General features: G+C 48.3%; 1 protein-coding gene across 8 annotated transcripts in view; it reads right to left on the reverse strand.

Moving 5' to 3' along the window:
* Positions 1–26,862, reverse strand: part of Slc39a11 (solute carrier family 39 member 11) — a 405,882-nt gene that overhangs the window by 201,346 nt on the left and 177,674 nt on the right. For 7 of the 8 annotated variants that reach the window (XM_029484199.1, XM_029484197.1, XM_029484198.1 and 4 more), the window contains one exon: positions 21,868–22,012. In XM_029484199.1, the coding sequence (XP_029340059.1) occupies positions 21,868–22,012 (145 nt within the window). The remainder of the gene's footprint in view (positions 1–21,867; positions 22,013–26,862) is intronic. The other variant, XM_021175794.1, reaches the window with a different exon arrangement.

The raw sequence follows: 26,862 nt of genomic DNA on the forward strand, positions 1-26,862 counted from the left end.
TTCCACAGCACAGGCCTCTCTCTCCCTGTGCCCACTCGGTCTTCCCTGTAAGTTAAAAGTACCCTGGGTACATATGAGACCCTCTGGCTCAGCTTACTCCTACTGACCTCCCTCTACCCACCCCAGCACCTTCCACGTGTGTTACACTCACAACCTTCCCTGTGTGCTACACTCATGTGCCGGCCCCTTGTTAATCCTGGCAGTGGGCAGAGTTGAGCCAGGCTGACAGTAACCACACGCCATGCAGCCCAGATGGTCCCACGCGTCGTCAGCCAGCATCAGCTCACACCCCACAGCTCCTGGATTCACACCTTTAACTAAAATGTCCCTGAATCCACGAAAATAAAAACTCTGCTAAGTAGACATTTTTCAAAAACCCGCCCTTTTCCCTTTGTGTAGACAGGAGCCAGCCACTCACACCCACACCACCATCTGTCCGCGTCTAGTGCTGTCTACTGCGACACACGTCCGCGCGTCTGCCCTTGCCTAGGAACACAGGCGCACACAAAGGAGGCTTTTGTTTCTTGAGAGGGGATCAAGTGGGAGCAGCTTGTCTTCAGAACAATGGGAATTTCTGCTCAGTCAGTGAGCCAGCTCTGGAGTTAACTGCCTCTGAGTGCCCCATTAATCTCCAGTTTTTGTAATCTCTGAGACACAGCATATTGTCAGCCACATTCACAGAGGTGGAACGTGGATGCATGCAGACAAGCACGCCCTTTGTACAAGGAAGTGGATGAGGAGGTTTCCTGTAAAGGAGAGAAGTACGACATATACCTGGTGGCCTTAGGATAGTGATGTCCTGGTGAAGTGGCAGCCAGGTCCACATGTGGCCATTTCTAGTTTAGAAAGCCTAGAAAATAGGATTAGAAAAGGAATGGAAGTTTCTTTGCACAGTGGAACTCTGTGGGACCAGCCTTCAGGACTCCCAGAAATGCAGGATGGATTTTGTTAGAGGGCAGAGGCCTGCCTGTGAGAAAAGTGGCGATGTATATGTTTATGTATGTGTTAATTGTAATGGAGTCCGTTTCTCCCTTGCTGTCATAAGGTTTTGAGATTTTTCTTGTTTGCCTGTGTATGGTCATGCATGTTTCTGTGCACACACGTACAAAGATCTCTGACCTCAGTACTTGCTTGGTGTTGTATGGCAACTTCCTCTGAGTTAAAATATTCCATCCTGGAAAGACACTCCTTAAGACTTGGGAAACAAATGACTCACAAGTCTCAGAAAGTCCCTGAAACTGATGAGATACACAAAGCCCCTCCCTCCTCAAGGTTTTACAGGCAGTAAGGATCGCTGGACAGGACACATACCAGCAGAGCTGCTGGAGAAGCACAGACTAGTTGAGCTGCCTGGAAGAGACTCTGTGACGTGTTGAGCCACCTAAAGTCCTACAGTAAGCACCAGAGCTCCAGCTTTTAAGAGGTACCCCCCATGCTTGGGGCTGGGAGTGGGCTCAGGGATGCCTTTGAGTCATCCTGCCCCTGTAACTAACCTCTCACTCACCCTTGCAAGGAGACCCGATAAACTCGCAGGTTCCTTGAACTTGCCTTTCGTAGTATCATTGCTTGGATCTATCACTGGTTTCCTATCTAGGGTCATTAGATGTTTGTCTGTGTCTCCCAGGAAAAAAATGTCACTCAGTTCTCAGTAAAGGACATTCAAAGGAGAAACCAGGTCCATATTCCCAATGATGCTTTGGCCGGTGCACGGAAAGCAGGGCTGCTAGAGAGGACCAAAGGATTCTTTGGTCTGCTCCCCACAATCCAAATGTTCAAGGACGTGCAATATAGGCTCCCCACCCCACTTTCTGCTAGAAGTTTTCAAATCATTCTCTCTGCAGCAGCTGCTGGACAGACACCATCAGGGCAGGCTCCGGCTCCAGGGACCAGGAAAGCCAGGCTTTATCTCATGGAGAAATACTTTCAACTGAAGCGCATCTGGGAGAAGCTGTGAATTGGAATAGCCAGATTGGGGGGGGGGGTGTGGGTGGGGGAGGAGTCAGGCCATGGGAGCACCAAGGGCAAGTAAGGAATGGCAGGCAACCCCACAGTCCAGAGGAGCACCCCACCGTGGAGAGCAACCCCACAGCCTAGTGAAGGAGAAAGAGGAGAAGGAAGACTTCAAAATAAAACATCACTGGCCTTACAACTGAAAGAGCTGGTGAAAGAGCTGGTGGCCATCCACGAGGAAGCTTTTCACAAGGCCCAGTCCGAAAGGGAGGAAATGGGCGTGAACAACCATGATGTGAATGAATTGCAACGTGCCCACAGTCCAAATGAGTTCTCTGCAGGCGCGCCACGTGACAGCCTAAGGGATCTTCTCCAGTATGTATTTTTATATATACTTTAAAAAAAAAAAAAAACGTGGGTGTGAGTGTGGGAATGCAGTCTAGGTACATATGGCGTATGCGTTATGTGTACATGTGTGTATGGAACTGAGAGGGGAGCAGAAGTCCTCTTCTATCCCTCTCCTGATTCCTTCTGAGGCCAGGTCTCTCCCTAAACCTGGAGCTAACATGGTTTTTGGCTAGGTAGACAACAGGCAACCCCAAGAAATCTTCTCGTCTCCAACGCCCCACAGTGTTGGGGTCACAGATGTGCACGGCACTATACCTGGTTTTGCTAGGTAGCTCCTGGGACCCGAACTCATGTCCTCACACTTGGACAGAGCAAACCATCTCTCCAGCCCCTCCGCTATACACTCTTGAGCCAGTCCCTCTGATCTGGCTGGCCTTTCCTCTCCACAATTATCACCACCTGCCTCTACCAAGAAGGTGTAGCAGGTGGCCAAGGAACGGACTACGGCTAATGAGGCCTGCAGACCCAGACTCACCAGGAGTGTTGGCTGCAGGTGCAGAGCAAAAGGAAAGAGAGCAAGCAACAGGGCTGAAGGCAGGTGCACCAGGCCATCTAGGACCTGTCATTCCTCTACTGGGGAACCAGACCATCTGTGACCAGGCCCTCCTCCTCCACTGGGGAACTTACGCCTTCGATTGTAACAAAGGGTATTAAACCAGGTGATAAGTGTCCAAGGCCTACATCCAAAATGCATATCCTTGATTTGAAACCTAGGCTGGTCAGCTTTCTGTGGGTATGACAAGTTGCCTGAGAAAATCAAGGCTAAAAGAAGGAAAAATGGGGCTGGCGAGATGGCTCAGCGGGTAAGAGCACTGACTGCTCTGCCAAAGGTCCTGAGTTCAAATCCCAGCAACCACAAGGTGGCTCACAACCACCCGTAATGAGATCTGACGCTGTCTTCTGGTGCATCTAAAGATATTTACAGTGTACTTATGTATATTAATAAATAAATCTTTGGGCTGGAGTGAGCAGAGACTGAGCGAGCAGAGTTGACCGGAGCGAGCAGAGGTCCTAAAAAATTCAATTCCCAACAACCACATGAAGGCTCACAACCATCTATACAGCTACAGTGTACTCATATCCTGGCTTACAGTTTTCAGAGGTTTTGCTCCATGGTCACCTCAGGTCTGCGGCACACTGCACATGACAATGGAACCAACCATGTAGGAGAGAGACATTTTCACCTCATGAGGAGGTGAAAGGGGTCACACCCCAGTGACTTCACTTAGTTCCACTGGGCTCCACATCCTGAAGGTCTGACCATACCCCCACTGGCACCTCAGGCATAGCACACGGGCCTCTGGGGGACACTCAAACCCCACACCATAGAAGTAGCCCAGATGTGTTTTTACTTCCTTAAAAAATGACCCACATCTGCATACATTTCCCCTTGACTTGCCATCCTCACAAAACCCTATCCTTATAGAAAGTGGAGGGATGAGGGTAGAGGGCTGAACAGATCCACCACTGGTGCGCTCAGGAGTCATTCTCAGGGTGCCTTTGCCAGCTTCCTCCTCACATCAATGACTAGATCCCACAAATCTGTTGCTAGAGTTTGGATCTTAAGCGTTCCCTAAAGGTGTGGCCCTCAGCCCAGAAGCTGTGTATGGGGACAGAGCTGGTGATTGGGTGACAGCTGGCCTTAAGGACAAAGAAGGAATGCGCCTTTCTACAACCTCGGCTCCCCCAGACCCTGCCTTCAGTTTGTACAAACACAAACCTGAGGATAATGCCTTACAAACCACTCCCACCCACCAGTAGCTCTAGCTCTGGGGACCCATCACCCTCTTCATGGGCACATGCACATGAGTGTACACACACACACAAATAAATTAGTTTTTAAATATTTTTTAAAATAATGGAGGGGAAAAAAAGAGGAGGGAGAGAGGTAGGGTAGGGAAGAGGAGGAGGCAGGGAAATGGGTGGGTTATCTGGAGGAAATGGGGTGGGTTACCTCAGAACACCTCTCTTCCATTGGTCATTAAAGTGAAGAGAGAAAAAAGAGAAAGAAAGGAGAGGGATGTGGACCATGGCCACAGACGTGACAATTGGACACACTTCTGACAAGACACCCCAACCACAGTGGGCAGTGGGAGATAGAAACGGTTCTACTTTCTAGAAGGAAAAAAAAAAAAAGGTCAAAACCTAGCGACTTACACAGAGAGCAGCCCGGAGCCCTCCACCTGTGACGAGTCAGAGCTTCAGGGAGACCTGGTGCCTGTGACACCTCCGTGCCCTGTTGGGAATGCAGGACGGAGCTGAAAATGATTTTGAGAACACCCAGCTGTCAGGGCCAAGTCCAGCTGCGGGGAATCTCAAGGAACTCTCCCCAGACTTTAGTTGCTGTTGAGTTTCGCTGCTCTGAATGACATTTCGGAGAAGCAAAAGTGGGTTGCAAGCCGGGGCTTGGATTGGATTCTATTTTGGGAGTGAGAGCGGCTTCAGTAAAATTGGATGCTGCGGACATGTTCAAAGGGACTTCTCACGAAGCATTTTACAAACTTGGGTTGTCTCTGCTTGCTGGATGTTGCCAGAACCATAGAAGTACTTTAGACCTCAGAGAAAATGCATGAGGGGAACAGGTCGATGCTCTCCCTGCTTTGATCTCTCTCCAGTGATGGAGCCGGGGTCATCCTTTAAAAAATTTCAGACAGGTCAGGCTCAAACCCTTGGTGGCCTAATGGAACTCTCAGTACCAAATCAAAATCTCACCGTGACCTGAGAAGACAGATAAGGCCGTGGCTCTGATTGTCCCCTCTCTCCCCACATCTCGCAAACCCCACATCTAAACACCATCTGTCTCTTTAATAGTCACTTGGTCCGAGATGATGAACAGGCGGCATGCAAGTGTTTAATTAAGAACACAGCCAGAAGTAAAGAGCTCTAACAATCCCCACCCACGTGAATGCCCGCCCCTCAGCACCTCCCAGCCTAGACTCATTTCCTGGGCTATAGACCGAAAGGCCCAGTTGTCTTAGATAGGGTTTCATTGCTGTGAAGAGATACCATAGCTAAGGCGTGTCTTATAAAAGAAAACATTTCCCTGGGGCTGGCTTACAGGTGCAGAGGTTCAGTCCATTATCATCGTGGTGGAAAGCATGAGAGCATCCAGGCAGATGTGGTGCTGGAGAAGGAATTGGGAGTTCTACATCTTGATCCAAGGGCAGCAAAAGGATACTGGCTTCCACATTGAGTGGAGCTTAAGCATAGGACCTCAAAGGCCACCCCCACAGTGATGTACTTCATTCAACCAGGCCACACCTCCTAAGAGTGCCACTCCCTCCAAGCCAAGCATTCAAACACATGAGTCTATTGGGGTTAAAACCACTGCATCCCACTCCCTGGCCCCCATAGGCTTGTAGCCATAACATAATGCAAAATGCATTTAGTTCAACTTCAAAAATCCCCATTGTATAGCACAGTCTCGACAATGCTCAAAGGTCTGAAGTTCAAAGTCTGTTCTAAGATTCATGCAATCTCTTCTTAAGTGTAATCCCTTATAAAATCAAAATAATAATAATAAAAACAAAAACAAAACAGATCACATACTTGTTGACTGCTGCACATTTCTTCCTCTCGGGCTGGTTCTGCTCCTGGTTAGCAGCTTTCCTCAGCAGCAATCCCACAGCTCTGGCATCTCTAACCTCTGGGGTACTCAAGGCAATCCAGGCTTCACCTTCACAACTTCATACAATGGCCTCTCAGTGCGTTGTGCAGAGACACCCATGACATACTCCTGGCCTCCTTATTCACAGAGGGAAATTCCATCCTTGATTCTAAAACCAGAGCCATGCAGCTGAAGCTGCCAAGGTCTGCTGCTTGTTGGGGCTGGAACAAGGCCCCTTGTTCAATTACATCTTCACAAGCTCACCGTCTTCTATGATTTCCTTTACTCCCTAAGCTTGGCTGTTCTGGAACTTGCTCGTAGACCAGGCTGGCCTACACCTCAGAGATCTGCATGCCTCTGTCTTCTGATTAAAGAAGTGTACCACCACACCTGAACCTGAGCTTTTGAAAAAAATTCTATTCACTGTAGGTCTTCACAAGAATGGCCATTATGTCTCAGGATCTGAATTAACGACATGTGTTGATTGGGCTCAAAAGCCTGTGTCTTCCAGTCTCAAAGTCTGGATCAAAGGCATGTTGTCCTCCTGTCTCAAATTACAGGTCACAGGTGTGCCCTCCATTTCTGGATTGTAGTTCATTCCAGATATAGTCAAATTGGCAACCAAAAATAGCCATCACAATCCACCCCTTGTCAACTTGATAGATAATCAATCTCCTTATGTCCAAATAAAAACAATAACCAGGTCATAATAACACCTAACATGACATAATTGCCCCTTGGGCAACTGCAAGCCAATAGTAAATTTAGAATAGGTGACAAGGTCCCTTTTTCAACACCCTTTTCACAAGATGGAAAGCAAACATTGCTAGATGGGTGGTCACCACTCCCGTAATTCCATTTAATATCTTTAATCTGTTTAATCTCCTTGAACACAGGATTTAGTTTCATTACACCTCTTGGTGCACTTTTAACTATTAAATCATACACTTTGTATTTTCCTTCCTCAGTTTGCTGCATTTGAACAGAAACGCTCTTCATAAGAGTGAACCGCAGGACACAGTCTATTCTAGGCTATTTTGATATTTCCTTTCTCAATGCAATTAATCGGAATCTCTTCACTTTAACCTCAGGCAGACTCTTCAGACAAGGGCAAAAAGGCAGCCACATTCATTACTGAAATATCACAAGAACAATCTCTAGGCAACATGCTAAAACTCTTCTCCTCTGGAACCTCATGAGTCAGGCTCCCACCGTTCGAATCACCCCTCGTACCACCGTCTTCCATGATTCTATTATAATGGCTCACTAAGCCCCACTTCAAGCCTTCCACTGCTTTGTTGATGCAAAGTCCCAAAATCCACACTCCTCCTTAATAAAACCATGGTCAGGTCTACCACCAATACCCCAGGCCCTAGTATTCATTAGGGTTTCATTGGTGTGAAGAGATACCATGGCCAAGACAACTCTTATAAAGGAAAACAGCTCATTGGGGATGGCTTACAGTTTCAGGGGTTTAATCCACTATCATCATGGTGGGAAGAATGGCAACTTCCAGGCAGACATGGTGCTAGAGAAGAAGCTGGGTGTTCTACATCTTGATCCAAAGGCAGCAGGAGGAAACTGGCTTCCACACTGGATAGAGCTTGAGTATAGGTGACCTCAAAGTTCACCCCCACAGTAACACACTTCCTCCAACAAGGCCACAGCTCCTAATAGTGCCAAGTATTTAAATACATGAGTCTATGGGGCCATATCTATTCAAACCACCACACCAAGTATAGGATAAGAATCTTTAATGATCTAGACTTAAGAGTATAGCCCAGTTGATAAAGTGCCTTCCCTTGCATGCTCAGAGCCTGGAGTTTGATCTCCAGCACTATGCAAAACCAGACACCACGGTAGCCCCTACTTGCAATCCCAAGCACTCAAGAGGTAGAGGCTGGAAGATCAGAAGTTCAAGGTCATTCATCCTCCCCTACACAATGGGATTCAAGGGTAGGCTGAGATTAATTGAGATATTATCATTAAAAACAAAACAAAACACACACAAAAAAAACAAGAGAACAACTCAACAAATTCTAGCAATCAGCTGTACTGGGGGAAAATAGACAAGTAATTAAAGCCAGCGATCAAACACTGCAGAAGGACCCGGCAATAATTCAGACACGCTTCCAGATGCCCGGAAGCGAATTCATATTTTTCATTCTAGGGAGCATCGGTGTTTACAACAACTGTAGAGCCAGCCTTCTCACGCTGCAATAAACAACTGCTTAAGTGGAATTTAATGACCTGGGACAGACAGTGCTCTGAGCCAAGAGAGGGATGTAGAAACAAAGGTGTATGATTCTTCACTGGGCCTGAAATATGGCCAACTCACCAATAAAAGAACCAAAGGAAGTTTTGGTGGGTTTGGCTGGGATGTGCCCTGGTTATGGGACATGTGTGTACCACAGAGGGGGAAGGAGAACATGAAAGAGACAAACAACATCCAACCCATTGGCTGTCTTCACAAGCTCGGGTGCTGCTCCTACCTTGAGGAGATCCTAAGGAACTAAGGGAGTAAGAGGATGCTGACTAGAGAAAAGCCAGGCTGAAACAAAGCTGGTTTTTCCAAACAAGCCCATTATTCCTAAGCATTCCGCCTGAGTTCCCATTAATACGGTGATACATGCAAAGCTTTACTGGGAGCACCTGCATGGCTGGCTCTCCCCTCCCTTCTAGTCAGTGTTGAAAGAAGACTTACAGCGGCAGGTGGCTGTTTGCCATCCCTCAACCTCCTCTTGGATGAATCAAATGACAAAATTACAGCAATTTAAAGCTCTTCCAGGACCTCTTTTTCAATACTAGAACCAGATAATATCTCATACCAGAACAGAAACCAAGTGTCCCCGTGAGCCAAGCTGAGGGATTCGTTTTTTGCACAGGAGAGAATTATAAAAAGCAGAAAGAAAACCCCCAAAGCAGACTGGCTCTATGCTGGCTGGGTTCTAGGTCAACTAGACAGGCTAGAGGCACGTGGGAAGAGGGAGCCTTAACTGAGAAAATGCCTACATCGGACTGGCCTGTAGGCAAATCTGTGGGGCATTTTCTTGCTTGAGGGTAGATGTGGAAGGACTTGGCCCACTTTGGGCAGTTCCAACCCTACGCTGGTGGTCCTAAGGGCTATAAGAAATCAAGCAGAGAAGCTGAGGGGATCAAGTCAGTTAAGGAGCATGCGTCCATGGCCTCTGCATCAGCTCCTGCCCTGAATTCCTTCCTGCCCTGACTCTCCTGAGTGATGGGCTAGCTGGAAGATGAAATCAAGACTTTCCTTCCTGAGCTGCTTCGGGTCATGGCGTTTTATCAGAACAATGGAAGTCCTAGTAAAGACTGCATTTTTCCAAGTCACTCTTCTTGACAGGAAGGCAGAAAGATAGAAAAATAAATACCTGGCTAATATCAGGTGAGGTCAGGCTACAGTGGGTGCTCACATGCATGCATAGTAGTTTGCTTTCTACTGCTATTAAAAACAAAACAAAACAAAACAAAACAAAAAAAAAAGACTAAAACCAAAACCAACTTGGGGAGGGAAGGGTTTGTTTTCTACATTCAAATCACAGCCCATCACGAAGGGAGATCAGGGCAAGAAGCACAGACGGAGGAAGAATGCTGCTTACTGCCTCACTCAGACTCTTTCATGTACACCCTAGGATCACCTGCCCAAGGGCGTCACCCTCACGGTGGGCCGGGCCCTTCAATAGCAATCACTAACCAAGAAAATACCCCCCAAAGGATTGTCTACAAGCCAATCTGATGGAGACATTTCCTCAGTTTGGAGTTCCTCTTCCCAGAAGTCAGTAGTTTGCTTCAAGCTGACAGGAACTAACTAGCCAGGATAACATGTGCATGTGTGCTTGTATGTGTGTGTGTGTGTGTGTGTGTGTGTGTGTGTAAGGTCAAAGGTAAAAGGAACGTTCCTTCCTCTCCTCCCAGTCCCTTCCCTGTCAGCCCCTCCCCTACTCCATTCCTCTTCCATTTCTCTTCAGAAAGGGGCCAGACTCAAAGGATTGAGTCCCCGAGGGTCCAGTTTAGTTGATTTTGTGGGGTTTCTTGTGGTGTCCTGGACCCCTATAGCTCCTCCTCCCTCTCACGTGCAGGATTCCCCAAGCTCCGCCTAGTGTGTGGCTGTGGGTCTCTGCGTCTGTTTCCATCAGTTGCTGGATGAAGCCTCCCTGGTGACTTAGGGCTAAGACACCACCAGTCGATGAGCACAGCAGAATATCACAAGGAATCATCTCCTTGACGTTTTCCCCATTTGTGTTTGATCCTGCTGTTTGGGCACAGAAGTTTGGTCTAGGCCAGCAGCCTCGTAAAACTGAGAAACAACCATGAGTGCCTGTGGCAGAGAGACAGTAGTGAACCTTCCCTCTAGATCTTTACAACCTGATTCATGAGCCAAGTGTTTTCTTCTGCACAGTGTCAGTGTCTGCCATTCACTCGGCTGAACAATGGGAACAGAGTGAACAGAAACATGCCAGAGCTCAGCATAATTAAAGAGAGAGAGAGACACACACACAGAGAGAGAGAGAGAGAGAGAGAGAGAGAGAGAGAGAGAGAGGAAGACAGAGATACAGGAGAGAGAGAGATAAGGGCTCGTGCAGTTTGGGTCAGACTTGAACTTGCAAGCATTCTACCAACTGATAGATCCCAAGTCTTGCCATGCCAAATTTTCTTTGTTGTTGTTGTTTGGTTTTTTGGTTGGTTTTCAAGACAGGGTTTCTCTGTGTACCCTTGGCTGTCCTGGAACTCTGTAGACCAGGCTGGCCACAAAATCACAGAGATCAGCCTGTCTCTGCCTCCTGAGTGCCAGGATTAAAGGTGTGCACCACCCCCCAACTGCCAGGCAGAATTCTTAAAAGACTTCCACCAGCTCTTTTAATCTGTCCCTCACCATGACACAGAGCATGTTGTACCAGAAAGAGGAGTGGGGTCGGGTGGGAGGCTAGGAGCCAACCTGTCGTCTGCTTATTTGAAAGCGAAATAACTCCTCACGATGCTGACGACTGAGCTTTGCCTGTTCGGTTCTTAAGGAGGAGCTGACTCATGCTGCCTGTGACAGCAGACAGATGCAGTCAATGCTGGAGCTCGTGGCAGAGCAGAACCCAATGAACGCAAAAGCCTGGAGCCCCCCACGAGCCCCGGGACTTCTCAACCCCCCCTCCTCCCTGGTAAAGTGCCCATGAGCACATTTTCTCTATATGAATGCCCTAGAGATGCTGGGTGAATTCCACCATCTGTGAGTCATCTAACTGAAGTTAATAACAGCGGGGGAAAATCGACACTACAGTTTTATTTTGAACCAACCACACTTTGGACAACAGCTGTGTCTAGAGCTTACCTGATCTCTGTTCTTGGGGCCTACCTGGGAGATAGGAAGATGTCTGAAAGAGACACCTGGGTCTCTCAATCCATCAGACTGAAGCCCAAATACTGATGGGTCAGTGCTAGGCAGGACCACACCGTGACCAGGACTGCTTAGATATGCAGATCCTTGGCCATCTATTTAAACTTTAATGTCACTAGCCACAGGTCCTTGAATCAACAATGCTGCCAATGAGAAGGGGGTGGGGGGTTCCTAAGAAGAAAGGGGAGGGAGTCATTCCATACAGAGTCCAAGTGAGAAAGAAGTAAATAGCTACTTTTGAGTGTCTAGACACACCAGAACATTCTTGGAAGACCTTAAAGTCTATTTGATCAGCTAGCACGTCCATTCAACCTGAATCTTCTCTACCTTCCCTTTCAACTCAAAACGTCTCAAATACTGAAATTCCCATTTTAAGCTTGAAGCAGTGTTCCTATATAGGGGAGAGAAATGGAGATGGAAGGGCTTGGACATGCACAGAGGGACCTGCCCATCCGCCCTTTCCCGTGGTGGGGGCCTGTCTTGGAGTCCTTAGAAACCGTAGGTTTAATTTCTGAGATCCACCCTGTAAATACTGAACTGCTAATCAGTTTAAAGAAAACATGGTGCTTAGAAAATAAAATGCATGTCTGGGTCTAACGCATGGCACTGAGGAGTCCCCTGCAGGGGAAAGGCAAGTATTTGTCTGCCTCAATGTGCTGCTGAAATGAGGCGCAGAGAGCTACATGACTTGGCAAGGATATTAAAGAAGGGCATGAAAGGCAGAAAGGAAGGAGATACAGGGGAAACCGTCTCCTAACCAGACATTCAGAATGAAGCTTTGGTTTAAAAAAAAAAAAAAGTCCTGTTCAAGATGTACAGTCGAAGCTGGCCTTTCTGTAGCCCTCTTCCGTCAGCGTGACAAACCAGCCATGCGGCTTCCTAACAGCAAGCTGGATGGGAAGCCAGGGGACAGCTTGTTATTCCCATCCAGCTTGCTAGTTCTCAGACAGTCGTTTTCAATTACATTCGGTTGTCCTGTTTCCTGTGTCCTGGCCTCGCAAAGCCTTTCATCTACCAGCTGGAGCCTCGCCTCGGAGCTGCTTAATGCAATCCTGGGCAAAGAAGGGTCCTGACGTCTTGGCCAGATAACGAGAACCCTCCGACGCAGGGCAGTTATTATCCCTGACCCTACCCCTCTCCCCCAGTCCCAGACAGGTACACAGCGCAAAGGCCACACAGTGAAGAACCTTGGTGGTGACCGTGTTGGAATGTAAGACTGTGAGAAGGGGGAAACTGAGAGGGGGACGCTCTATTCCCACTCGAGACCAACAAGGGAGAAAAGCAAGCAGTATGGCATGTAGGTGGTTAATGACTCTAATCAAGTAGGGCTGGATGCGGTGCAGATGAAATATTGTCACCAAGGCACTGGGAAGGGCGGCTTCAAAGCGAGGCTCCCCTTCTGTAACAAATCTCTTGGAGATTCAGGCTCCTCACTGGTATCCAGTGAATGGCAGGCCTGAGACACACCGCTAGGATACGTTTAATTAGCACTGTAGGCTAATGGGCTTCTGCTCTGGAAAGCCAGCCCAAAGCAAGGGCCTGGAGGAGACTTTAGCCAGATTGAATTTTCCAGAAAGACGGAGGGTACTCTAGGGTGGCATCCACCCCTGTAGATCTCTATTCGGAGGGAGAAGAAAATGCCTCCAGAGGGCTTTTCCAGTTACTAGTATCACCGAGTGTTGTGGCTCCACTGGGGCAGAAAAATGTCCCCACTGCAGCCCGCCAGAGTCCAAAAGGGTCCTCCAAGGAGCTGAAGTGCTCAGAAGTGAGGAAGAGGCTAGGAGACTTCATGCCAACCACAGGAAGAAGGGGAGGGAGGCAGGTCACTGAGACCAAGAGGGGTTCAGCATAGAAAGAAGGGGATCCAAGAAGCAAGGGGGCCCAAGAGGGGTGAAGAAAAAAGAGGTAAGATATGCCAAAACTGGAAAGGAGTAAGAGAAAACTAGCCAACAAGTCAAGGAGCGCCGGTGGACCTAGAAGACAACAGTAAAGGTTACAGTTACTATGGCAACCCCCTGCTGAAAGGCAAGAGCAAGGGAAGTAGCCAATGTCCCCAGTCCCTACGCCTGCTGCTGCATCTACATGCTCACCTGGAAGACTGCCTAGCAAAATGCTGTAGTCGACTTTCTACTCCCACACCCCAAGATCAACGCCGGAACCCACCTTTGTTCATCTGTTGCCCGAAACTGTAATGTTACCTGAGCCCTTCTCCTGTGTGCTCCAGAGACACAGGAGGTTTGCTGGCCACAGGCTCCTGGACACTGCCATTCCCACAGATGTCCTTGGCAGGCTTGTGGCTGAGGCATCTTGGAGCAGAAAGTTACTCAACCATGACTCTCAGGCCATTCGGAGGAATCTCCCCGTAAGGTCCTGGCCATCCTCTATTTCAAGGCTTTGCCCTGTCTCCTGGGCCGTGGAAAAGGGAAGCTAGAACAAAGTCAGCCTGTACACTAGTGAGCCATGCATTTCCGTTACAGTCACAAGCCCTCACTCTGCCTTCTGCTCTACACACACACACACACACACACACACACACACACAGAGAGAGAGAGAGAGAGAGAGANGTGAGTGCCAGGACAGCCAGGGCTACACAGAGAAACCCTGTCTTGAAAAAACAAACAAACAAACAAACAAAAACCCAAAAAAACCTGTTTTCTCTTAGCATCTGATTATGGTGGGAAATTGACCAATACTTGACAATTCCAGAAATGAGGAAAGATGAACTAAAGCCTCAGACAGCAGGCGCGAAGGCAAAAATGAGTGCTGGAGGTAAGCTCTGGTTAGCATAGCACCTCTAAAGCGGGCATCTGTGCCTCTGTGTGGACAACACTGCCACACTCACATCTGTCCGGGCTGCCATCACTCTGAACACAGCAGCTAGTACTATGCAAAAATGAAAGGCTAAAAAAAAAAACCAAAGATAATCAAATAATATCTGTCCTTTTATGTAAGACTATTCTAAACAAACTATGATTGTTTTTACTAATTTAAATGCCACAACACAATTAGCTTTGTTGCCCCATCTCTTTCTTCCAAAGTTTGGGCTAATTCTCCTTTTTAATTATATTCATAAACAGTGCTGACTGTTTCTTATACATAATTAGCAGTATAATTACTCCCAACACTGCATTAAAACCATTGTCTTCCGGTCTTTTTCTCATGGTGCTGTTGGAAGCTGCAGCCTGTGGATGTGTGGTCAGAAAGGAGCCCGGGCTCAGAGAGAGCACCTAGCTCTACATGACACATTCAAGGTGCTTCCTGTGGCTGTCTGTCCAGCTGGCTGGCTGTGTGTCCTTCTGAGAAGAGCATGGACTCCAGAGGAGAGCTCTACACATGCCACCCTCCCATGTGGAAACTTCCTTGCTCAGTGCACATACTCTGGAGATCAGTTACAGCCTTCACTCCAACCCTTTCACAACTTGTCTTTGGGCTTCTCAGGGCTCTTTGGGCCTCAGAAGCTATCTTGCACTGGGAAGTGACTTTAACCTCACAAGAAGTAATGAATTTTCCTTTTTCTCCCTAGAAGAAAAGGTGAAAATTTCCCAAGTTCTACTTGTCTCGTTTACACGACAAATCTCTCCAACCACAAACTCACAATAAAAGAAAGTGAATATGGGCAGGTTCCCAAACGTCCAAGAACTAACATTATTGCAGAGGAGAAACAAGCAGTGTAGGTTTGAAGGGAAATGTTCTTATCAAGAGACGACCCAGAGGGAGTGAAAAAAAGCACCAGGTCACCTCCAGCCTATTCCCCACATTAAAAATGCAAAGGTGGTGCTTGAGAGATGGCTCACACACACACACACACACACACACACACACAAATAACAATAATAGTATTATAATAATAATAATAATATAGGTAAAATGCAAATGTACACACAAAGCAAATAGGGAAAATATTAGAAACGTTGTGCTTTATAAAAAGATAAGGAAAGAAGGACTACGTTTGGTCGATGTGCAGTCAGGTGTGGGGGAAGGGGGCGCCTCCGTGGGCCCATGTTGAGGCATCCCTTCCTACTGAGGGACCAGCCACACAAGGACAACAGTATAATGTAGGGTAGAGTTTATTCGGGGCATGGGGAGGAGAGTTGAGAGGGTAGTAGAAACAGAGAGAAAGAGAGAGAGAGAGAGAGAGAGAGAGAGAGAGAGAGAGAGAGAGAGAGAGAGATTAAAAGGTAATTTGGGAAGGTGTTGGGACTGTCTTCTACCCACTTATGGGTAGTTAGAAAACTATGCATTTTCTAAAACTCAGGGAACTATGGGCAAGAAGAATGGAGCTGTTTATATATTTTAAATTAAAATAAGTTTCAAAACAGAGTCATGCTATATATTCCTGTCTGGCCTTGAACTTGCTATGTAGACTAGGCTGACTTCAAACTCACAGAGATCCCCTGGTCTCTGCCTCCCAAGTGCTGGGATTAAAGGCAAACACCTCCAGAGCTAGATTTAAAACACATTTTATGAATCTTATAAATACCTCTTATCTCCCAGACAACTGCATAGTCTTAAAGTGTCCATGAAGCCTAGAATCTGACCATTTATAATCTTAAGGGTTTATTTTATTTTATTTTTTTTATGACCAAGGTACACCTGAACCTTCTCAGAGATGATCCAGACCATGGTGTATGGCTTCTGGCTAAAGCTAAGTGAACGGACATTGATGCCTCGGGGAGGACAGGGATGGGTGGGATGGGGAAGCAGGAGAGAGGAGGCACTGTGGATGTGGAGTCTGACTGTGTGCTGAGCTCTGAGGAAACTCAGACTCACTTCAAAAAACTTACACAGGCCAACGGTCCCACTTGTTTTCCAGGGAGATCTGAGTCTCCTGGAGGGCAGAGGTCCCGTGTAAATGGCCAGAGTCTTCCTCACTTCTTCATCACAAGGCTGACTGGACCAAACTTTGACAAGGCCTGCTGAGGTACTATGAGCCCCGCAGGTGAGCCCTGCCTCCTGAGGAGGAGAACGGAGGTTCCCAGACCAGAGCCATGTCTGTTGTAAGGGAGCATCTTACACACACACACACACACACACACACACACACACACACACACGTCCTCCGTGACGCCTGCCTTCCCTCCTCACTTAGGACAGAAGTACCAGCGGTGCTGAGACTTGCTTCTCTTTCAGAATCCTTGGTAAGTCCCTCCATATACAGCTCCAGATGCTCCAGCCCTCCAAAGCACGGCCCTTGGAAAGGACTGATTTAGATTTGCATGTGAAGGGCTGCTTTTCTCCTCTAGTCCCGACAGAGGAGGCCTTCAAAGAAGCAAGCGGAACGCAATGCAACGCAGCCAGGAGGAGTGAGAAGCATGCATCGCCCGACTCCACTACCAATCCCCTTTCCTCAAGGCGGGGCGGCACCCGTGCCCAAGACAGATGATGGCGCCACGGCAAGCTTCACCTGAGCTCAGAACCCACTCTGGTGCCTTCCCTCAGCCCCTTTCATCTCCCAGGCGGGAAGAAACATCAATCTCCTTCCAGGCTCACGGGCTCACGAGAAGCTTCTGGTTTATACCCAGGCAAGATAACAACGGTGAGAGGAAAAAGAATCCAAGCTAGGAGTGAACACATGGGGGGGGGGGACCCTAAGGATGCCACATGATCAGAGGCTGGGGAGTAGCTGGGGGGGGGGGCAGTGCTGGTTTAGCTGCCTTAGGTCTTGAGCTTGACCACCCCTTCCCCAGCACTGAAAGAAGAATAAAAAAAAAGTCCTAAATACTTCAACCGAAGTGCTACCCTGTAGTTTATGAGTTTAAAAAGCTGAAAAGAAAAAGCCAAGCAAAGGCTATGAAACAAAACAATACAAGAAACCACGGAGTTGGCTGTTTCTGGGAGTAGCCTCTCTAAATCTCTGAGTAATAAAAGCCTGGCAGGAATATCCTGACCAGGCTGGTGGGACTCTGGCCGCTTCTCAGTGGCTTCCTGAGCGCACATTAAAAACACATTACCCTGTTTAATAGACTTATGAGCTGAAATGAACGTGTCAGGCTCTTGTAAATATGAAGAAGCCTGCTAACCAAGCAAATGTTAAATTTTGCATAAGGAGCCAGTACCCTAACTCCTCTGTAGTACTTCATGAATACCTCAAGCAGAGCTGCAGGCAGCAGGCTCCAAGCTCTGGTGAATTTAAAAGGAATGTCATTCTATTACTGTCAGCATTAGACTCCCCAGGCTCCATCTCCTGTTCTTGTTCTCCCTCCCTCTCTCTCATTCTCTCTCTCTCTCATTCTCTCTCCCTCTCTCCAATTCTCTGTCTTCTCTCTGTCTCTCTCCTCCTCCTTCTCCTCCTCCTCCTCCTCCTCTTCCCTCCTCCTACCTAACATAATAAGACCTTTGCAGGAACAGCACTCATAAGCCCCATTATGGGGTTGAGCAGAGGGGGTGACATACGTGCCCCATGGAATGGTGCTCCAGCCAGAATACAGGTCTCCCTGGAACCTCAGAACGTGGCTTCACTCGGAAACAAGAAATCTGTGCGTGGCTGGGTGAGCACCAGCAAAGATACAGTCACGAGGAAACCAAGGTACTACTCCTTCGATGTTTGCTCTGGACAAGCGATGAGTTTAGTTTATTGTGCTTATCTACAGAGTACAAATGGGTGAGGGGTTATAACAAGAGCATGGGGGATCCCAAGGTCGTCTCACCGGAAAATGTCTTCCAACCATGTAAACATGGCTCCCCCAGAGCTGCAGACTGGGTGCCCCCCTTTAGTGAATCTTGCCCAAAGTATATAAGCTACAAAGTCTTCAGGCCTGAGGTCATATACATTTGGGACAGGATTATATAGAAACAGCTGGAGGGGCCATGTGGGTGGAGCTTAAGTTTCAGATGAGGCCCACCCACCCTCCCTACTCCTCTGAGCAGGTCTGACTATCAACAGTGCCCAGGCCTGCTCCAGATGACCACTTGAAGCAGGTGCGGGCTGCTCTGATGAGGATAGCATCTGTTTTGCTCGGAAAAACAGGACTCTCCAACAACAGCCTACCCAGACCTAGCTGGCATCATGGCCTAGAGCTACAGTAAAAGAATCTCAAAGGAGCCAAGAGAGACCATGTTTCCTTGTCTTGTGGAACTGCTTGTGGCTGATGCCCACTTGTGGGAAGCTGCTTTAAAAACTGGTGCAATGGTTAATCTTGATTGACACCTTAGTGGCATTTAGAATCGCCATGGAAACACACTCGTAGGCATTCCTGTGATGACATTTCTACACTGGGATGATAACCGAGTGGGGGAAGCCCACCCTAAATGTGGGCGGCACAAGGCTGAGGTCTAGGGTCACAGACTGAGATACAAGGAGAAAAGCAATCCAAGCCCCAGGCCTCTCCCTCCCACTCCCTCTGTTCCTTGAGTGATTGTGGACATGATGTGAGCACCTACTTCATGCCTCTTCAGCCATGACTTTCTTGCCATGACAGACAGTACCCTCAAACTGTGAGTCAAAATAAGTTCTCCCCCGAGTTGCTTTTATATTGTTGTTGTTATGTTTCTGTAGCAATGAGAAAAGAGACTCACATAGATAGGTTAATTTGGGAATCCCTCCCCACTGCCCAGAATCCTAACCTCACTTATCCTGAGATGAACTCCATATGGAGACAGTCTAAGTGAGGTCATTAAGACTGGACCCTAATCCCATAGGGCCCAAGTCCTCACAAAAGAAGGAACAAGGGCTGTGTTGAGTAGCAGTTTCCTCTAATCCGTTCCATCTGGGAAGGAACTATCTTAAGACACAGGGCTTAAGAAAACGTGAAATAACAGGGTATTTTCTGATAGGCTGTTTACAAGAAGGTGAAACAGAAGGATTTTCTACTGGGAAGTAAAATACTTCATCCTACAGGGACGATCGATCCTTGAGTCAGGAAGTAAGCAACTCAGAGTAACTCCAGGAAGTCCCTGAAACCAACCAGGTTCACTAGGCCCCTCCCTCCCTCCCTCCCTCACCAAAAGTGTAGCAGCAGACAAGCTAAGCAGAACACTAGAATTAAGCTAAATTAATGAACTTAATCTAACCTAATCTAAAATCAAACACTAGAATTAATTATACAAGGTCGTGGTCAGTAACAAGAATGGTATGATCTAAGAGTGCCCCATACGAAAACGAAATCTGATCAAGCTCGAAGTCACAAGATACAGAGCAACGTCCCAAGCATGGCTTCAGCATAGCATAGCAAACCACAAAGGACACACAAGAACCGGAACTGGCGCTTGTGTCCCTGGTAGGGGGATTAAACTACAAGTGAGTTGGGGTTGTAGGTAAAACCACTCTTTCTTTTTAACCCTTGCCATGACATTTGAATTGGAATAAAGAAAAAATGGCGGGCAGGTAGGTAGATGGGTAGGTGGATGATGGAAAGAGAGAGAGAGAAATACAGGAGAGGTGGGAGACAGAAGGAGGGAGGGGGAAGAGAGAAGCAGAGAGAGAGAAACAGACAGAGAAACAGAATGATATGATTGTAAAGGAAGTCTTAGCCTTGCTACATCCCCAAATATTCCCAGCTTTGAGAATAGCTGATATTATAAGTGGTAGGCACAGATAGCCATCCATAGCAAAGTGTCTAATAAATGCTTTCCCCAGCTTGGCTGCTGCAACCACCCAGAGCAGCTGACTTCCCTCCCAAGGCATGGCTTCTCTGGCTTTTCCCCCTGCTGAACCAATTAAAGGACATGATAGCAGTGTCGTGATTATTTTTTTAAAGGCTGATGTTTGTCACTAAATGCCCATTAAGCTGGCCTCCTTGCTCCAGTTACAGCACGCAAGCTAAAGGACAAATCCAGATGGCACAAACAGTGTCCCTTCAGGCTTGGTCTGCAGGAAGCCAGTCAGCAAATGAGCATTATCAGGTTTGAGAGTCCCCAGATGCCTGACACCCACAGGTGCACCCAGGTGAGAGGAGATGGCTGAGAGTAAACGATCTTCAAGGGCCGCATCCGGGCCTGGATCGGAAGAGTTAGCACCAACCACAGGGATTGCTTGGCAACCTGGTAGCTGGCTGTGCCTGGTGTTCAGCTGCAGGGGAGGGGACTGCAGCTCCCTCTACACAAACCCACCACTGAACACAGGGTAGCCTGAAAAGAACCAGAAATCTCCCAAAGCTCCCTGGGAAAGGCCCACTGAGGGGCTAGAGATAACCCAATCTATAAAGTGTTTGCCTTGCAACCTCGAGGTCATGAGTTCAAGCCCCAGAACCTACAGTAAAAAGCTGAACATGGTAGTATGTGCTTGCAATCCCAATTTGGGGAGACTGAGAGAGAGGCCAGATTCTAGGGTTCTCTGGCCAGCCTGCCCAGTCTACTTGGCAAGTTCCAGTTCAGTAAGAGGATCACCCTCAAAACAAGCAAGCAAAGAGGTAAACAGTTCCTAAGGAATGACAGACAGCAAAGGCTGTCCTCTGGCTTCCACAGCTCATACATCCATATCCCGGGGTGTGTGTGTGTGTGTGTGTGTGTGTGTTTGCCAGTTTTTACCTTGTTTGATTGACAGCCACCGATACAAACCACCCCTGAACCCCCAACTCCTTTGGCTTAAAAGACAAGGCAGCAAAGCCAACTTTTCTACCCCACACCCACTCTGAGTTAGGGCTATAATATCTCACGAGGCCACACATGAGTTGAGCAAAGAAAATTGCTAGTGAGAATCCCCAGAGAGACCTGTATACCTGTGCTGTCAGGACTTGGCATGAAAAAATGACAAGTTTGATGGAAGATAGCCCTTGCCTACAGTCCTGTGAGAGAACAGACGCAAAGCCTTGGCTGGCATAGGCTGAGTATGAATGAGATGCGTTACAGGCGGCAGAGGGCAGCTGTGATGTCTGACCCTCTCTAGCTTAAGGTCCTATTAGATGAATTTTATTTCCTGCTTATATTTCAGCTGGGAAGTTGTGGGAGCAGAGAGGATCAACCAGAGAGAAGACTGCCAAGGCTTTTCCTGGTTAATGTCTTCAGAGAAGAATCTGAAGGGAGACCCACTGAGCTCTGGCTGCAAGCACAGACTGGACCCCTCTGAGATTTAACAAGTGTTAGCTTATTCCTTTGGAGAGGCCCAAAATCAGCGGAAAAGATGCCACTGTTGTCTTTAAAGTCTTCCGGCTCCACACAAACAACACGAGAGACATATGCATGCACTGTTTCCCCAGATGAGTCAGAAAGTCAATAGTCACACCAACCAAGAGGGCACTCCTCGGGGCTCATCAGGGATGGGAGATGGGGGGACCAAAGCGCATCCTTTCTAACCTAACTCAGCCCCATCCGATTCAGATTGACCCCTGTCCATTCACCAAGTTGGAAAGGCAACAAAGCTGGTAGGACTTGCTTGTCCGATGGGCAAGAGTTCGCATGAACAAATGAGAGAAAAGGACATGGGGGGAGGCCACCGTGAGTGGTGGGGCGAGCGGCCTGGAAGAGCAGAGTGCCTGGCATCCCCTTCTCTCCTATCACCAGTCCCCGGTCTGACCCTCTGGCCCAGCAGCAGCAGCAGCAGCAGCAGCAGCAGCAAGCTTGCCTGAAAGAAGCCCAGTGCTACCTATCCGGATGGAAAGTTCACTCTCTGGGAAGAGCAGCGCAGTGGGGTCCCTGGGATCAGACTTCTTCATCAATGCAGGGTCCAAGTTCAGCGCCAGGGCTGTCTGGGGGTCTTCTGTAGCACCCTGAAACAAGAAGCAGAAGTGTCACTACACCCCTTCCAGGTCCTTGGGACTCCCCACCCCCATGTCCTGCTGAGGCCCAGCTCTCACGGGTTGAACCGCCAGGACGCTGACCAGCTTTGGGGACACATGGCATCTAAGAAGTTGCCACTGATCTTCCAACTGGCAGCTCCTCCACACGCAGTCCGTCACTGTTGGATACCTGGCAGAGCGGCCTCGGATTCTGACTTAAGAAAGCAAGCCTATGGGCCACTCGTCCATCCATCCCACATGTAGCTGCCTCCGCTGGTCACTGTGACACAATGCCAGACAAACAGCCTGAGGGGGGGGGAAAGGCTAATTTTGCTGACTATTTTGGATGATTCAGTCTATGAGGGTGGAGAGGGCATGGCGGGGCGGGACGATGCGGTTTGCCGCCCAGCAGTCAGGAAGCAAAAAAGAGGAAACCAGCCCATACGTATCCACCTTTTCCTTTGTCCTCCACTTATCCCACCCAGTCCTAAGCTGAAAAGATAGTCCTGCCCACATACAGGACGGATCTTCCCACCCCGGTTCACCTTCTCTCAAAAATGCCCTCACGGACACTCCGACAGATAAGCCTCACCAATACACTAGATTACTAGAATCCGATCAACAGAGAAGGCCAACCACCACAAGGTCACCACTTGCCAACAGCACATTCAGGTGCCTCACACTAAGCCACAGCGCTCGACTCCTGGCGCACAAAAGGATCTGTGTACCCCTCACAAAACAAGATGTGTTCTGTCCTCTGAGAGTCCTCAAGGTCATGGTTTCAACATCACCCAAAAGTTCAAACTCTTCTGACACCTAAGGCTTCTTGACGTCTCATAGCAATGAAGTCTTGGGAAATCAAAACGTAAGGCTCGTGCTTCCACTGTACAGCAGCACAGAGTAAGGATTCCAGGTTCAAAAGGGAGGGATGGGAGGATAGTTAGGGCAGACTGAACCCCAGCAGGGAAAACATTAGACCTCACAGTTCAACAACACACAGTGTCCCTCCCAATGTGAGCTTCAGTAGGCTTGGACTCCTGACCCCTATGGTCAAGCCATCTGCATCACACACACAGACACACACACACACACAGAGAGACACACACACACACCATGTGTCTTTCTATCTGGCTAGTCCCACTTCCTGCTTTGCCTTCCCTCTGCAGATGGAGCACGGCCCCCATATTCCCGCTGCAGCTCGGGCTTCACTCTCACAGATTCACACACATACCAGCTTCCTCACAGTTAAGTCCATAATCTATAGGCGGGTCTTGCATCCTATATGCCTGCTTGACCAACAATATATGGATAATTTCCAAGTCTGCTGCCATGTTAAATAACCAGAGTAGCTTTGACCACAGCTAAAAGTGGTCTGTGCCTGTATGAGCCTGGCCAAGCTACAGGTGCCTGGGTGGCAGAATCTGAGAAAACAATTCCCCAGATGGCCCTGTGCAAGTGGGAAACCCTGGTGCTCACCATTTACAAGAAAACTCCTTCATAGGGGTTTGTGGGTTTGGACTTTGGAGTGTGCTATGAGCAGGGTCTGGCCAGTATCTAGTAAAGTGTTTGGCGTCTCTTCAACCTAACTATTCCCTTTGCAAACTATGCCCCCTCTTGTCCACAACTTACTCCTGTAAGACTTAGACTTCACGCTTTCACATCCTTCTCCTCTGCTTTTCTGCTCATGATCCTCACTATAAACTTGACTAAGAGCAGCAAACAATAACTGTCCACCTCTCTCTCTCTCTCTCTCTCTCTCTCTCTCTCTCTCTCTCTCTCTCTCTCTCTCTCTGTGTGTGTGTGTGTGTGTGTGTGTGTGTGTATTTGAGCATTTTTGCGTCCAGAGGCCAGAGGCATCAGATACCCAGGGAGCTGGAAATACAGGTATTTGTGAGTGGGTGCTGAGAATCAAACTCAGGTCCTCTTCAAGAGTCATGTGTGTACTCTTGCCCACTGAGCCATCTTTCCAGCCCCTGTTTGAATGTAGCCACCCACAAGGTTTTAGACATAGGTGAAATGCAGACACGTGTCTCTGCTGGGTTATAATATGAAGAGCCCAACTCTCTGCAGAGCGCTCCTCCCCCACAGGAAAACGAGGAGCCCATTCTTTACTGTCTGAGTTCCTTGTGGAACTCTGGTCTCCTGAGCTACCAGGAGAATCACCCATTAAGCACTGCCTACAGCTTCTAGGGCATCCACAGCCCACATCTCTGAATGCATTCAAATTGTTCCCACACGCCAGTTCCAAAGGCTTGAGAGATGTATAATCAGGGTTAGTCACACCAATCTCCCAGTCCGGGTATCAATTTTCTGCATTTGTTACTCTGTGTCGCCATAACCAAGACCCGTAGCAGAAGACCAAAGGGGGAGGAAGAATTTTTGTCTCCCGGTGCCCAAGGCTTTCAGTCCACCACAGTGGGGAGGGCACAGCAGTGGGCAGCAGTTGACAGAATGGCCGTCCCAGCGGCCATGAAAGGTAAACAGACTAAAGCTGTCGTTGGGGAATTTTTTTTAATGAAAGAATTTCAGAAAAAGTGTGCCAGGCTGTACCTTAGACACACACACACAAACACACGCATGCACATACACACACACATATACACAAAGACCTTTGTTTTTTTTATGGCCATGATGATCAAGGGAAAAAGAAAAAAGAAAAGAAAGCCTAAAGATTCAGATATTTTATTTAGTCATTTTTCCAATTAAATATTAAGCATAAACACTTGTGGGTGTCCCACATCTTATTTTTGTTTGTTTTCTCATGTGGCTATAGTGTTTTTATTCTTCATTCATTGAACCTTCTATGGAGTACTTTTTAAATAAGAATACCAATGCCCCACCTATGCTGTTTGAAAAGTAGGGAAAGCCCCCATTCCTGCTTAGCCAGCCCCACACAGTCCTCAGCCTAGTCTATGCTGGAACCCTGGAATCCCCCTCTGTCACACTGAGTGGCAGCTGGCTCTTGGCATCATGGTCAAGGCTGGCACCACAGATGGGCAGAATCCTGGGTGAAGGAGAGACTGAGCGAGCTGGTCCACACTTCTGCAGAAGGCCCCACTCGGCCCCTCTCGGGTGACAGCTGGTGTCTGTGTGATAAGCTGTGGGCCACAGAGTCTCAGCTCTTTGTTTGTTTGTATGCTTTAATTATTCCTAATTCTCCATCTCCTGCTGGTATCTGACAGATCACTGCCGCAGTAAGAGATGTGCCTCACCCGGAAAGGGTGACGGCGGGCTTCTCTTGAGGAAGAACTGGGAGGAAGATAGAGGCCCCTGCCTTCATGTGGACCAACCTGCTCATCCAGCTGATGCCCCTCCTCAGCAAGGCATAGCCTGGAGTCAGTCTGGCTGATTTAGGACAGTGGGAGTTAACAGGGTGATTTTAGTCTCCCCTCCCCAGACCTCAGAGCACTGAGAAATCAGCATCTTCGGCTGTTCCAGTGGGCGTGGGCAGTTCTTCTGATGCTCCTCAATGCCCTATCATGTACGGGACAGCCTCCGAGCAAACGACAATAAACGACAACATCCCTAATGTGGAGAAGCCCTGCTTTTGAAAGACTCAGGCTGCCTGTGCCCTCACAACTCTCCGTGAGATTACAAATTAACACTGGGAACTCTGAGCTCTTGTTACTACCAAGAAAAGAATTCTGTCACTTTCTCTAGGATGGCTGCCTGCCTGCCTGCCTGCCCTCACGACTCAATACATTTTTAATTAAGCATCAGCTGTCTACCAGCAATGCAGCTCCTAGAGATATGAAAAGAGCCAATCCCCACAGCTGCACGAACTGCCCCTTCTCCTTTGAGAGACCAACGGGCCAATCAATGTCCGATTGAACAAGTGCAGACCCCAGTGGTGACAATGGTTGGAAGAAAGGGACTGGCAGGGTGGCTCAGCGGGTAAGGTGTTTGTTGCGGAAGCATAAGGAGCAGGAGTTTGGATCCCGAACATCCATATGAGAGCCAGGCACGTTGCTGGTGCCTGTGACCCAGCTCTGGGGAGGTGGAGACAAATGGATACCTGGAGCCCATTGGTCAACCAGCTTAGAGAAGTGGGGAGTTTCCAGCTTCAGTGAGGAGTCCCTGTTTAAGAAGATGAGGCAGAGGATGATGGAGAAAGGCATCAGGCATCAGCCTCTGGTCTCCATGCTCACACATGTACATGCGTTTTCACCCACACATAGATACACACGTGTACCACATAAAAAGCGAGTTAATGCATAAACAACTGCACCACGGCCAATGGTAACAGCCATGCTTGCTCCTGGCTTCCTGCTGGGTGTATCCAGAGATTTGCATAAGCTTCGCCATTATTAAACAGGGAGGGGTGTGTGTGTGTGTGTGTGTGTGTGTGTGTGTGTGTGTGTGTGTGTTCCGTGGGTTACTGTGGAGACTGGCCTCTGAGAGGGTGACATTAAAGAAAAAGAAAACTAATCGTGACGACCCCTTAACACTCAGACCCTTCAGCTGCTCCATCTCAGATGCCGGTGGCTGTATGGCTTCCTACCCAAGTGTTAGGGAGCAGGGGGATGTATGATGGGAAGATCCCACCCCAAGTGCACTCAGGAGCTGCCCTTTTAGGGCCAGAAAGATGGCTTAGGGCGTGCAGGCCTGAAGACCTGAGTGTGACCCCTAGGTCCCACAGAACAGACTCCTGAATCTTCCTCCATGCAGTTCCCTTTGCATGTACAGCCCTGTGCGCGCTCTCTCTCTCTCTCTCTCTCTGTATGTCTATCTCTCTGTCTCTCTCAATATATCTCTCTCAGTCACACAAAACCAAGTAAACATTTTTTTTTAATTAAACTGAGCCCCGTCCCCAGACGTTATTTTTCTTATTTCCCATGTGT

The sequence above is a fragment of the Mus caroli genome, chromosome 11 (assembly GCF_900094665.2).
Source record: "Mus caroli chromosome 11, CAROLI_EIJ_v1.1, whole genome shotgun sequence".
Classification (NCBI taxonomy): Eukaryota; Metazoa; Chordata; class Mammalia; order Rodentia; family Muridae; genus Mus; species Mus caroli.